We start from the raw sequence: 15,024 nt of genomic DNA on the forward strand, positions 1-15,024 counted from the left end.
TATTAATAATTCTAAATGGTAACAAAGAGCGTCAATTATTTAATTAATAATAATATATAAAGAAACTTTAATAACAGCAATCGAAATTTTAACTGTAGTAAAACTTTCAATCAGTTCTAAATTTCAAAAGGAAAATAGAATGAAATAATTCGAATCAGTTCTAATCCAAATTAGTTGCAGAGGTTCTATTTAAATTTAGAACAAGTATTATTTATTTGTGTGTAGGAATTCGATCCCGGTCCTTATTTCTAATTCCGAAATTTCGGGATAATACTTATTCAATCCCGGGATTATTTCGGTATTGAGGGTTAATAAAAAATAAGAAAATCTTACAGAAATCAAAAATCAAAATTTAGACAAAAATCAACGTATTTTACGGTATACACCTAGTTAATTTAATTACTCTAACTAATCAGACTTAGAGTCAGACTAACCAGACTTAAAATCACTGTTTCATGTTAAATTTATTCTTTTTTAAGCATCACTGAGATCTCTTTAAACTCACATAAATTGAAAAAACCTTTATGTAACAAACTATGCAAATAAACGTTGAAAATTAACAAAAATCTCTCTTAACATCGACTAAATAGACTACTTTCATATAACAACCTAGTAAGTAGGTAGTAAAGTAAGTTTCTTAGCAAAAAGTATTTAAAAATAATATTAATCAGTCACATTTTTCTTAAATATAAAGAAAACTAATCTAATAGGAACATTCTAATTTGAATTGCGAAAATATGATCTGAGAAATAACAACGCATCCAGTGTCTCATCACCAAGTCTGCTTCTCAATTTGTTGCACATATATGCAGCTGCTGAGAAAACGCGTTTAGGTTTGATGGAAGTTGGAGGAATCGTTAGTAAATACTTATAAGCTTCGAGGACACGGGGAGGATGGAAGAAAACAGTCCGGTCGACACGGATCGGGATTGTAGGAGTAAAGGCTACAATCCCGATTGTTTCGATCATTGTAAGCATGTCTTTCTAAAAATAAACGCGTTAATTTTGTAAATTCGGTCTCTGTGTGAGCCTCTCAGCATCCAGCAAACCACTACCCCAAAACGTAAAAAGACTTTTTCTCGCATCATCCTGACAGATCGCGGGCAAGGCGAGGGTCGTAACCTTTTCACCTAAGGTCGACCCCCCTAAGCGAGAGGCATCGGGTCTATATTAACCACACTGGCAAAACAAGATTGCTGACACATTGACAGGTATAACGCACTGAGTAGTGCTCTCGACTGCACCAGAAAATCGATTGGCGCCCGCGAAAATTCAAAAATACAAAAATGAAGTATATTACCAAGTAACCCAGTGAGAACTGCTTGTCTATCATTTTAGTTGAAAATACAAGAAGTTTTATTCCAAGCAAGCATCGCAAGCCCGCTAAGTTAATTTCTGCTGCTTGCTTGGAATATAATTTCTTGTATTTTATATTACAATGATAAACAAGCAATTCTGTTAAAAGCACTTACACTAAACGTTTCGCTTCATGCAGTCTATTTTGCAACATTTTTAAAAATGATGTCAATCCCGAAAATCTCGGAATGAGGAAAACTTAATCCCGAAAATTTTGGGACTGAAAAGTTGTCGGAATACCGATTTTCGAGATCCCGAAATCAAATCCTCTATTTGTGTGTATGTGGGGTTGTGCGAATTTTTTACAAACCAAGGCAAACACCTATATGATATTTTAATATTTCAGTTAGTAATTAATATTTGTTTATTGTAGAGCCTTGACATCAGTGATTATCAAAATGGAAATCGCGACCCCCTAGTGAGTCGTGAAAAATATTTAAGGGGTCGCAGAGAATTGATGACAAATCAATTTTTTTTCTTCAAATATTTTAGAAATTTACTATAGATTCATGTTTAAAAATAGAAATCATAAATATATAAAATATTTTTTACTTAATAAACCGTAATATCTCCAAAAGTTACAGTCACAGACTAAAAATTTATATGCCATTAGATTCGTCAGACGATTCTGCACTAGAATATGTATAGACATTCTAAATATATGTATAAATGTTTAGACTAAACGAGAATATACAAGTTGATATTGGAATATGATGTATAGCCACAGTTCTCAGATTTTGACTTTATATACCGCGATATCTTCAAAAGTTACAGTGATAGACTAAAAATTTATATGCCATTAGATTCGTCAAACAATTCCGCACTAAAATATGTATAGAATTAATAAATATATGTATGAATGTTCAATCTAGACGCGAATATACAAGTTTATATTGGAAAATCATATATAGCCACAATAATCAAATTTTTACTATATAAACTGCAATATCTCGAAAAGTTACAGTCACAGACAGTAAATTTTTATGCCATTAGATTCAGCAGACGATTCTGCACTAGAATATGTATATGATTTCTAAATATATGTATAAATGTTCAGTCTAGACAGGAATATACAAGTCGATATTAAAATATGATGTATAGCAACAGTTCTAAAATTTTGACTTTATAAACCGCGATATCTTCAAATGTTACAGTCACAGACTGTAAATTTATATGCCATTAAATTCGTCAGAAAATTCCGCACTAAAATATGTATAAAAGTTATAGATATATGTATAAATGATAACTCTATACGCGAATATACAAGTTGATATTGAAAAATGATGTATAGCCACAATTATCAGATTTTGACTTTACTAACCGCGATATCTCCAAACCTTACAGTCACAGACTAAAAATTTATATGCCATTAGATTCGTCAGACAATTCCGCACGAGAATATGTATAAAATTTATAGATATATGTATAAATGTTCAGTCTAGACGCGAATATACAAGTTGATATTGAAATATGATGTATAGCCACAGTTCACAGATTTTGACTATATAAATAGCGATATCTTAAAACGTTACAGTCACATACTAAAAATTTATATGCCATTAGATTCATCAGACGATTCTGCACTAGAATATGTATAGACATTCCAGATATATGTATAAATGTTTAGACTAAACGAGAATATACAAGTTGATATTAAAATATAATGTATAGCGACAGTTCTCAAATTTTGACTTTATAAACCGCGATATCTTTAAAAGTTACAGTCAGAGACTAAAAATGTATATGCCATTAGATTTGTCAGACGATTCCGCACTAAAATATGTATAGAAGTTATAAATATATGTATAAATGTTCAGTCTTAACGCGAATATACAAGTCGATATTGGAATATGACGTATAGCCACAGTTTTCAGATTTTGACTTTATAAACAGCGATATCTTAAAACGTTACAGTCACAGACTAAAAGTTTATATGCCATTAGATTCACCAGACCATTCTGCACTAGAATATCTATAGACAGTCTAGATATATGTATAAATGTTCATTCTAAACGCAAATATAAGTGTTGCTATTGGAAAATGATGTATAGCCACAATTATGAAATTTTGATTTTATAAACCGCGATATCTTTAAACGTTACAGTAAGAGACTAAAAATTTATATACCATTATATTCGTCAGACGATTCTGCACTAGAATACGTATAGACATTCTAGATATATGTATAAATGTTAATTCTAAACGCGAATATACAAGTTGCTATTGAAAAATGATGTATAGCCACGATTATCAGATTTTGACTATATCAACCGCGATATCTCCAAAAGTTACAGTCACAGACTAAAAATTTATTTGCCATTAGATTCGTCAAACGATTTTGCACTAAAGTATGTATAGACATTCTAAATGTATGTATAAATGTTCATTCTAAACGCGTGTATACAAGTTGCTATTGGAGAATGATGTATAGCCACAATTATCAAATTATTACTTTATAAAACGCAATATCTTAGAACCTTACAGTCACAGACTATAAGTTTAAATGCCATTAGATTCGTGAGACGATACTTCACTAGAAAATGTATAGACATTTTAAATATATGTATAAATGTTCATTATAAACGCGAATATACAAGTTGCTACTGAAAAATGATGTATAGCCACAAGTATCTAATTTTTACTATATGAACCGCAATATCTCTAAAAGTTACAGTCAGAGACTAAAAGTTTAAATGCCATTATATTCGTCAAACGATACTGCACTAGAATATGTATAGACATTTTAGATATATGTATAAATGTTTATTATAAACGCGAATATACAAGTTGCTATTGGAAAATGATGTATAGCCACAATTATCAAATTTTGATGTTATAAATCGCGATATCTCCAAAAGTTACAGTCACAGACTAAAAATTTATATGCCATTAGATTCGTCAGACGATTCTGCACTAGAATATGTATAGACATTTTAGATATATGTATAAATGTTTATTCTAGACGCGAGTATACGTTGCTATTGAAAAATAATGTATAGCCACAATAATAAAATTTTCATGTTGTAAATCGCGATATCTCCAAAAGTTACAGTCACAGACTAAAAATGTTTATATGCCATTAGATTCGTCAGACGATTCTGCAATAGAATATGTATAGACATTTTAGATATATGTATAATTGTTCATTCTATACGCGAATATACAAGTTGCTATTGGAAAATAATGTATAGCCACAATTATCAAATTATTACTTTATAAACCGCAATATCTTAAAACGTTACATACACAGACTAAAAGTTTAATTGCCAATAGATTCGTCAGACAATTATGCACTAGAATATGTATAGATATTTTAGATATATGTATAAATGTTTATTCTAAACGCGAATATACAAGTTGCTATTGGAGAATGATGTATAGCCACAATTATCAAATTATTACTTTATAAACTGCAATATCTTAAAACGTTACAGTCACAGACTAAAAGTTTAAATGCCAATAGATTCGTAAAACGATTCTGCACTAAAATATGTATAAATATTTTAGATATATGTATAAAAGTTCAGTCTAGACGCTAATATATAAGTAGCTATTGGAAAATGATGTATAGCAACAATCATCAAATTTTGATTTTATAAACCACGATATATCCAAACGTTACAGTCACATACTAGAAATTTATATGCCGTTAGATTCGTCAGACGATTCTGCAATAGAATTTGTATAGAAATTCTAGATATATGTGTAAATATTCAGTCTAGACGCGAGTATACAAACTGCTATTGGAAAATGATGTATAACCACAATTATCAGATTTTGACTATATAAACCGCGATATCTCCAAAAGTTACAGTCACAGACTAAAAATTTTTATATGCCATCAGATTCGTCAGACGATTCTGCACTAGAATATGTATAGACGTTTCAGATATATTGATAAATGTTCAGTCTAGACGCGAGTATACAAGTTGCTATTGGAAAATGATCTATAGCCACAATTATCAAATTTTGACTATATAAACCGCGATATTTCCAAAAGTTACAGTCACAGACTAAAAATTTCTATATTCCATCAGATTCGTCAGACGATTCTGCAATAGAATTTGTATAAAAATTCTAGATATATATGTAAATGTTCAGTCTAGACGCGAGTATACAAGTTGCTATTGGAAAATGATGTATAGCCACAATTATCAGATTTTGATTATATAAACCGCGATATATCTAAAAGTTACAGTCGTAGACTAAACATTTATATGCCATTAGATTAGTCAGACGATTCTGCACTAGAATATGTATAGACATTTTAGATATATGTACAAATGTTCAGTCTAGACGCGAGTATAAAAGTTGCTATTGGAAAATGATGTATAGCCACAATTATAAGATTTTGACTGAATAAACCGCGATATCTCCAAAAGTTACAGTGACAGACTAAAACTTTATATTTCATTAGATTCGTCAGACGATTCTGCACTAGAATATGTATAGAAATTCTAGATATATGTATAAATGTTCGATCTATAGGCGAGTATACAAGTTGCTGTTGGAAAATGATGTATAGTTACAACAATAAAATTTTGATGTTATGAATCGCGATATCTCCAAACGTTATAGTCACAGACTAAAAATTTATATGCCGTTAGATACGTCAAACGATTCTGCAATAAAATATGTATAGAAATTCTAGATATATGTGTGAATGTTTAGTCTAGACGCGAGTATACAAATTGTTATTAGAAAATGATGTATAGTTACAATAATTAAATTTTGATGTTATAAACCGCGATATCTCCAAAAGTTACAGTCACAGACTAAAACTTTATANATTACTTTAATCGATTCTCTAAAAACTAATTGGTCTCTTTCATAATATCTAAATTTATCTAGAAATTTAATGTATTACAGAAGCTTTAATTACTTTAAAAACATAACATAAAATAATTATGATAAAGTGAACTATAATAATCTATTATTCAGTATTCAGTTGAAAATCTATTAAGTAACGTCTGCAATTTTTTCTTTAATGTTACTTTTGACAAGTTTCGTAAGGTCATTGCTATCACCACTGCATAGCTTTACCCGTATCATGCTATTAAATATTAAAATTGATATCATAGTAACTAGAAATTTCTATTTGACATGTCAATATAATATGTAAATACTTAAAAAAAACCTCTGTCAAATCAACGCTATGTTGCTACACATCTTTAAACTTTGAATATACTTCTCAATACTTAAAAATGATTACATCTAAATGTAAAAAATTTATGTTCGACAATTCATAATTGTCTTTTTTTAATTACAATAAATAAATACTTTTATTAATTTTTCTGTAAGTTTTTTTTAAAAAAAATATGCAGAAGAAAAGGATATTAACTTAAGAGTACCTAAACAAGCACGAATTTAATTCTTTGGTGTTTCTAACGATAACACATGCTAATACCATATATTAGCGAGGCACTTCTTTACATTAACTTAAATTTGTAATCTAAGTTGTGTAATTTAAAATATTTAAAATTCTACACAAATTCATTTAATTTGTAACTTGAATATTTAATTGAACTTTCTTAATAAGCCATGAACTACAAAAATTATTTCCTAAGTTTTTAAAAGAAAAAATTTTTTTATTGTAGATAAATTTAAATAATGAATTTTAATATATGCATTATTCAGTAATGGTTTTAAAAGTTACCGTGATGATGCATCTTAATAATTGTTATATTCTATATTTTTACAAATTTAAGCAATTTTGAACTAATTTTGTCAGCTGGATGACATGATTACAAAAATAAAATTGTATTCAGTCATACTTTCTCTATGATATATCAAACGACCGTTAACTTTAAGCCCCAATTCTAATAAAATTACTTTGAAATGTACAGTGTATCTATAAATATCGCGTTATACACGTACACGACTAGCGATATTTATAACGAATCATTCTGTAAGAGAAATATTACTGTTTATAAAATTACATAAAATGTTATATATTTAATTCCAATAATTTTTGTGATAAAATTCAGATTAATTAAAATGAAAAATCAATTAGAAAAGTATTAAATCTTACTTTAAGATTAAATTTCATTTAGTCCTTATATGTAAAAAAATTAAATTATATATTATAAAATTATATTAGTAGTAATGGAATATAGATAACGAGCAATTATTTATTGTGACACCGTCACAATGTCAGGCTGCAATTTGTAATCATATTTTTAATTTATTTAATTTAAAATACAGTATATACTACCTCTAATTAGTAGTGGCTTTCCCCTGTACATCATACTTTTCCTTTAATAGAGTCGTATCGGTCATTTATCTAACACCTTTCAGGGGAAAATTTTTGAACTGAAATGTTACTTTCGGTTTGCATAGATAAGTTCTTACATAGTCTCCTGCCTCTAAGATTTCCATATTTGGTCTCGTCTTTAATCTAATTCCGTTCTCGAGATTAAGGGAAGAATGATGGACGGATGATAATGGACATTTATAGGTCTACAATTTTAAAAAAATTGTAGCCCAATTAATATTGTAAAATGTGATTCTCAGAAACGATCAGGAAGGAAATCGGGCCAACTTAAGTTTTATTTTTTAAATAAATGAAGGAAAAAAATCAAATAAATACTATCAAAGTAATCAAATAAGAGTTTACTCTTCATCAACAGTGGTCCAGCGGTAAATTTCGGTTTGCAAGTCCTAATTCTGGATTCCTTAATATGGTTCTAGTTAAGCTAATGGAAAACCGGAAATTGTTTGAAATACTTTTATTAATGCTGTTGAAATTCGTTAAAATTTGAAAAATATCATTATCTTAAAGAATACTTCAACAAAAATGAATTTAATACTTTGGAATTTGCCTTTTATAATTAAATGTTGGTATCAGCGAAAAATTTCTTTACATTACCTAAACTTATATTCAATTTGTGTAATTAAAAATACAGTTTTTAAACTTCTGCACACGAATAAACACAACGACTTCCTGAATGTTAAACTGATTTAAATATAATCAAAATTCGGTCGCCAAAAATAAGAAACTTATCTTTATACAGTCTTAAATCATGTTATGTCATGTAATGAATATAATCGAGTTCGACGAACGGTTCAAAGTAGCTATATATTGCATCATCGATTACAGCATGTAACAAAGGAATCGATTTTCTGAATATTTAACTGTGACATTANTTAAAAATATTTGATAGTGATGTGCTTTTGTTAGAAACGGCCTGTAATCTTTTAAAATGGTTTGTCTTGCAAGAATTCTCTTATATCCTTATTCATGTAAAAGTGCAAGGTTACTAATAAAGAACATAGGATTACCGGTACATATTTACAAAAGATAAAGATAAACAAAACACCTTTTTTGCCGAGAAATATAATTTTTAAACAACAAACGTTTTCAGCCTAATTAATAGGCCATCTTCAGGTTGAAAAATACAACGGAACGTAAATGTTCCATGAATAGAACATAAAAATTTAAATCAAAACTTTTTACAAGAGAAAATAACGGAAGAATATTTACACTCCACATTAAAAAAAATGCTTTTCTTGTTCCATAATTATTCGTCATATTATTCTGTTACAAAATGATTTTTAATGCTGTTTTCGAAAATGTAGACTAATTAAAAACTTGTATATATATTTTAACTTTTTTATATATTGTATATATTTTTGTATATATATTTTAACTATTTTAACTATATTATCTTTTGGATAAGTAGTGTATATATATATATATATACACACACACACACACACACTACTTATTCAAAAAAATAGAATTCATGTATTAGGGGTAAAAATAAATTGATTATTTAAATTTTTCACTTAATTAAATTACTACATCTATTTACAGAGTTAAATTGATTCAATCAACTACAACTAACAATAATAGAATCTCAAATGGTTTACTGAAATAACAGCAAATCTCAGATTGATTTATATTTATAGTCAACAAGCAAAAACAAAATTAAACATTAATAAATGTATACTATTTTGTTATCCAATTTAGTATCTATTCTAATTCAAATCATTTAGTAGCATTTTATAAAATGTTTTATATATAAAATATAATAATTTATTACCGTAATGATAAGCAATTGCAATTTGAGTAATATGTATTCTCTAATAATAAACCAATAAAACACATTTCAGTATCATAGCACATCTAATAAATAAAAATTGCTTTCTTCAGAATAATGAGTCATTGAAATATGATGATAATTTTAAGTCCTTTTTGTCTACCTAACCCTTTCCTGTCACATTTTGTCATCAATTTTTAGACATCTCATGCTGATATGTTTGATCTATCAGCTCCCTGATATTAAAACCAAGCATTTTTATAAAACAAATAATCTACAGTATATTAATTTATTCAAATTTCCTGCCCAGATAAGCTAATTTTGAAAAAAAACAAAAAAAAAAAAAAACAAACAAACAATACTGGTATATGTTTTATTGGCATATTTATCTGTAATCCATATCTGTAACAGTTAAACTATTGCCATTATCCTTTCATGTTAAAAGTTCTACTACAGCACTCGCAGCAAAGTATATTTAGTACAGTTCTTTCCCTATGTGTAACTATTTAAATAAGCAAGAATTTTTTGCTGTGTGATCATTGATCAAAATATTTTTGCATAATAATTTTGACAAAAAAATTTTTTTTTTCAAATAGGAAACTTTTTCAGAATCTTTAGGACATCATGATTTTACTAACACCCCACCCTGTCAGAATCTGTCACAAAATTTGTACATTATCCCCTCTCCAGTATGGAAGTCATACTTGAATGATGGCTAAGTAATGTTATTAATTTTATTAAAAGCATAGAATAGTAAGTTTTCTACTATTAAATAAAATCAGAGAAATAATATTTGATGTAAACTCTTTCAAATATTACTAACTTAAGTAATATTTAAAAGAGTTTACATCAAGATTAAAATAATTTCATTTCTTATAAAATAAAATCTAAATATAAATAACTTTTATGAAAGTTTATTTTGAACAGGAATTAGAATACATTAATTTAAAATCATACCCAAGTATCTAAAATATAGCAACTAAAAAGTGTTCAAATGTTTGTAATGCAGTCATTACACCTTAGATAAATTATGTTTTATTTTTGATTTTCATACAAAACTTTTTTCATACTCATGTTGACTAAGTTTCTTTCTTGTTTCATATCAGTAATTTATAAAATTTATAATTAATTATCTTTATAATATTTATAAATATAGTTTTTAACATAATCATGCTTGTAACATTCAATTATTAATATTTCTATATCAATCAATAATACTAATTAAGAAGAATTAATTTTTAATAACAAAATGAACCAAACTCATGAACATTCTCTCCAAATCAAACTTCTATTAACATTCTTATTTATAAGATTTCATTTAACAAATATATCATAAAATACCATCAAAATATTAAGCTATCATTTGCTTTTTTTCTGAAATGCTAATAATTACAATAAATTTCATTAATTACCTGTTCTTCCTACTGGTCTGGTTATAGAAGACAGCTTTCCTCCAGAACCAGCTTTACTTGGATTGGCACCTGTTCCAACTTGAATACCACCACGAGCTTCAAATGCATCATACTCTTGACCATTATAATTTGCATCAAAGAATTTTTTAAACCATTGTAAAAACTCAAAATTATCTTGAAACCTTCCCTTGATTAACCTATCAATTGGTACGTTCTCAAAAAAGAAAAAAGAGACATGAACTTATTGTTACATAGAATTAACCATATTTATCATAAATTATTTTGGTTAACACTATTTATTAGATACTTTATTTGGTTAACCCTATATAATTATAATTAATTAGGTAAAAATTGATAACTATAATATAATGCAAACTATAAGGAAATAAAATGAATATTTTCAGAATAAAGCAGAGTGGCGATATGTTTAGATAAAATAAATTTAAATTTAGATCTATACTAAACAATATATAAAAACCTTATTGAACATACAATATTTTTTTTATCATTTATACTTAAAACAATTCTCATCTGATAAACAAATTCAACAGAATATGTACTCTCAATGTTTAAAATATATTTAATCAATTTATCTATTAAAAATGCTTAGAAATACTTACTTTATCAGCTCCAACTCTCTTAAATGCTGCTTGTAGTAACTTGAAATTTTGAATATATTCATGTTCCAAATTAGTTTTAAATTTTACTTTTTTCAGTGATATGCATCCTATATATAAAATGATAAAAACAACCAATTTACATTTTTCAAAATAAAAACAAAAATAATTCATTAATTTTTTCATAAACTTTAAAGCTTTGAAAACATTGAAAAATTTATCAAATAACATACAAAATCTAAGTATTTTAATATTGAACTTACCAGGGAATAACATGTCCATAAACTGACAATAAGCTGCTCCTAAAGAAATGTAATTATTATTATTATAGACTCTTATGCAATGCTCAAAAGTTCAAAGTATCCCAATGTTTGGGATATTTTGAACTATTGACCTGTATATTGTTATTCACCATTTATACAAAACTAAACATTAAATATGAATATAATTGAACCATTCAATTAGACTGCAAAAAGAAATATATTTATAATAAATAATATTACAACTTATTATCTGGGTAATGTGTGTGTAAATCTGAAAATCTATAATATAAAAACAAATTTATTCTGAAAGTTGTGGAGTTAATAAATAAACAATGCATGTAAAATAAATTACAGGAAACATATTTGAGAAGTCTGTCAGTTTACAAACATTGAATCTAATACATGGACTGCTGCTTTTTAAGCTTTTGTTTTCACATGCTTCAAAAAGGTTCTGAAAGTCCTCAGTTGTAAATTGGCAGAGCTTATTCTGAATTCTTTTATGAAGTTCTACCATGAAATTAGCCTCTCACCCCTCATATATTTTCTGCTTTAACTGGTACCAAAACATCCAAGCAAGGTTCCCTCTAAGCTGCGCGGCTGCGCACTGCTCAAACTGTTGCCGTGCACGAGAATTTATGTGCTGCACAGGCGAGCACGCACACTGATTTAAATTGTTGTTTACTGATTTGTCACTCTATCTGTGACATAATTATTGCTATGTATATTTCGATTAAATACATTAAATCATTGACAAAAGATAATATTTTTTATGGAAGTATGCTTTAAAATGAATTTTAGTCTTTACTTCATAATTAATTATTTTAATTTTTAAAGGAAAAATATAAAATTGTCTATGTACCTCAGAAAAATTTTTTGCTCAGAATCTGCTCAGAAAAAAATTTTTTTGCTCAGAGATAGTGTTACCACCCGTCCGATTTTCACCTGGACAGTCCGGGTGAACTATTAACTTTGTCCAGGAATTTTGTAGAAATTGTGAAATTACAATGAAACAAAGTTCTTGCAAATATTTTTATAAATTTACACTTTTTTAACAACGAAAGAACTCACACTCACTGAAACTCATCTGCAATTCTGCCATGTTAGTCTGTTTATGCCGACGTGTGATGCGCAACCTGTCGACCTTTTCTCTTTTTCTTTTTGCATGTACGATCATACACATCTCCAATATCCAATAGAACTAAGTCATCTGTACCTGTTCTTTCTTAATTTAGGGTTACTTACCTTATTCCTACGCAAGTCCCTAGTCCCTAACTGTAACTGATTTAGAACCGGCATGCACGTTATTCTTCGCATTGTAAAATGACATTGCGCATGCATCAGGAACTTCTGTTCAAACAAACCTGACCTGCCGTCCGTGTCAGCAATTTTGAAAAGGTGGCAACACTACTCACAGAAGTACATGTTCTGCTCAGCTACAAAAAAAAATTAGAGGGAATGTTACATTCAAGTGATTTCAGTTGAGATACATCAGGTACAGTACATTGGTTTAATAAGAAAATGTACTAAATCTTATATTCAAAGGCAGTAGTAGTCTCTCGAGCATATCTGACCAAAACATGTAATTTTTGTTTGGATAGTATTTCTTCAAGAATGGTCTAGTCATTTCTTGATGCATTCTGTACTATATTCTTCCATCTTAATGCAAAGTTTAGATGATGCAATGAAAATTCAAGGCTTACAGGATATCCACACCAAAATCACTGTTGAACCATTTTGCATGACATTTGAACTTCATTTCTAGCATAATGGCCTTTACTTCTTCACAGCAAAAATTTATGGAACCATCCAGTCCAAAATAAAAGTCATTACCCATAGCAACATACAGGTTGTTTTGGACTACAAATCTCTCTTGTTCAATTGTCAGAGTAATCTTGTTTGATTTTCTAACTTCTAACCCAAGTATACATACTTGGGTGCCAAATCATGTACCTAATAACAATGTTCTTTTCCTTTAATATCCCAAGCATTGCATAAGCTGGATCAAAAGTTCAAAAATATCCCAATGTTTGGTATATTTTGAACTTTTGATCCAGCTTATGGAGAAAGTGGTCCAGCAGCATAAGTTAACTGTTTACACTTCAGTAACTTTAACCCTTTTTCTTCCAATTCCTTCACTCTACATAGCATTTTCTTCCTTTCCACTATTTTAATTATATCATATATAGTGCTTTTTGGAATATCCATACATTTAAAATGTTGCACAGTTGGATGTTTACCCTTCATAAAATTTCTATGTAAATTTCAATAATTTTTCTAAATTTGTCTTCTTTTAGGCTTTGCATTTTTAAAAGAAACATTAAAAATAATAAGTAATCTAGAATCAAATAAGCAACTCACATACAGTAGAAAATCTACATGTCCAATTTCTTTTTGCATGTAAAGTACAGTAAGATATACATAAAGGAAGTTACTCTGGATTTTTAGTTAGCACAACTATATTTATTAGCAACATTAAGGACAATATATTTAACACATCATTTATACACATTCTAGTATTATGTGCAAAGAACCTTTGATATTCCACTATAATGTGCACTCTAGATCATTTAAAAATTCTATGTGCTGTTTGAGAATGACTTGGGCCAACTTGTTTGATGGTCTTTTAGTAAACTTGTTTGTATTATTTCAAAAGTACGGTTGTAACCTCAGTTATATTTTGAGTTTGTTAAAAAAACTGTGTGCAAAGAAATCACCATTTTCGTTCTTGTCTTTTATGTATCTGTGACAATATATTACTGTAGCTCCTTTGAGGCAGTTTTAAAGTACTTATACTGTACTTATGAACAATGAAACTTTAAACTTCTTGATTTTGTTTTCAGTTATATAATTTTTTTATATTAATATTTAATGTTGTTAATAATACTAATCGTACAAATACAAGAAATGACGATAAATATATATAATATTTAACGTTGTGTCTTGTATTTGCACAATAATAATAATAATAATATCATAATCTTACAAATTTTTATTTTTATTTTTTATTTTTAATGAAAGGGGCGGAAGACCAGGACTACTCAGAGGTATCGCCTGGGGTGAAAAAGAAGAGGAGGGGTAATGGATGGGGGGTGAAAGTGTAATAGGAAAGATGGTGAAGATGAGAGAGACCGTCAGCGCGAACAAAATAGAATGATACATCATCTTACAAATACAAGAAATGTTATAATGCATCGCTTTATATCTAAAAAGTTTTTCATGTACAGTAAAAATTCGATATTACGGACGGCTGATGTCAGTCTCGTCCAAAGTATAAAAAATTAGCGAGGTTGAGGCCGAAGTTTTAAACGCGAAAATGTGTACGTCAGACGTTCGG

General features: G+C 28.3%; 1 protein-coding gene across 1 annotated transcript in view; it reads right to left on the reverse strand.

The window, feature by feature from the left end:
• Positions 1–10,787: 10,787 nt before the first annotated feature.
• LOC111635592 (microtubule-associated protein RP/EB family member 1-like) overlaps positions 10,788–15,024 on the reverse strand; it is a 49,856-nt gene continuing 45,619 nt past the window's right edge. The window contains exons 3-5 of the mRNA XM_023380596.1: positions 11,691–11,729; positions 11,431–11,537; positions 10,788–11,024 (exon numbers count right to left, since the gene is read on the reverse strand). Of these exons, the coding sequence (XP_023236364.1) occupies positions 10,803–11,024; positions 11,431–11,537; positions 11,691–11,729 (368 nt within the window). The 3' untranslated portion in view covers positions 10,788–10,802. The remainder of the gene's footprint in view (positions 11,025–11,430; positions 11,538–11,690; positions 11,730–15,024) is intronic.

This window comes from Centruroides sculpturatus, unplaced genomic scaffold, assembly GCF_000671375.1.
Source record: "Centruroides sculpturatus isolate CEXI.00-Female unplaced genomic scaffold, Cexi_2.0 scaffold970, whole genome shotgun sequence".
In the NCBI taxonomy this organism is placed as follows: Eukaryota; Metazoa; Arthropoda; class Arachnida; order Scorpiones; family Buthidae; genus Centruroides; species Centruroides sculpturatus.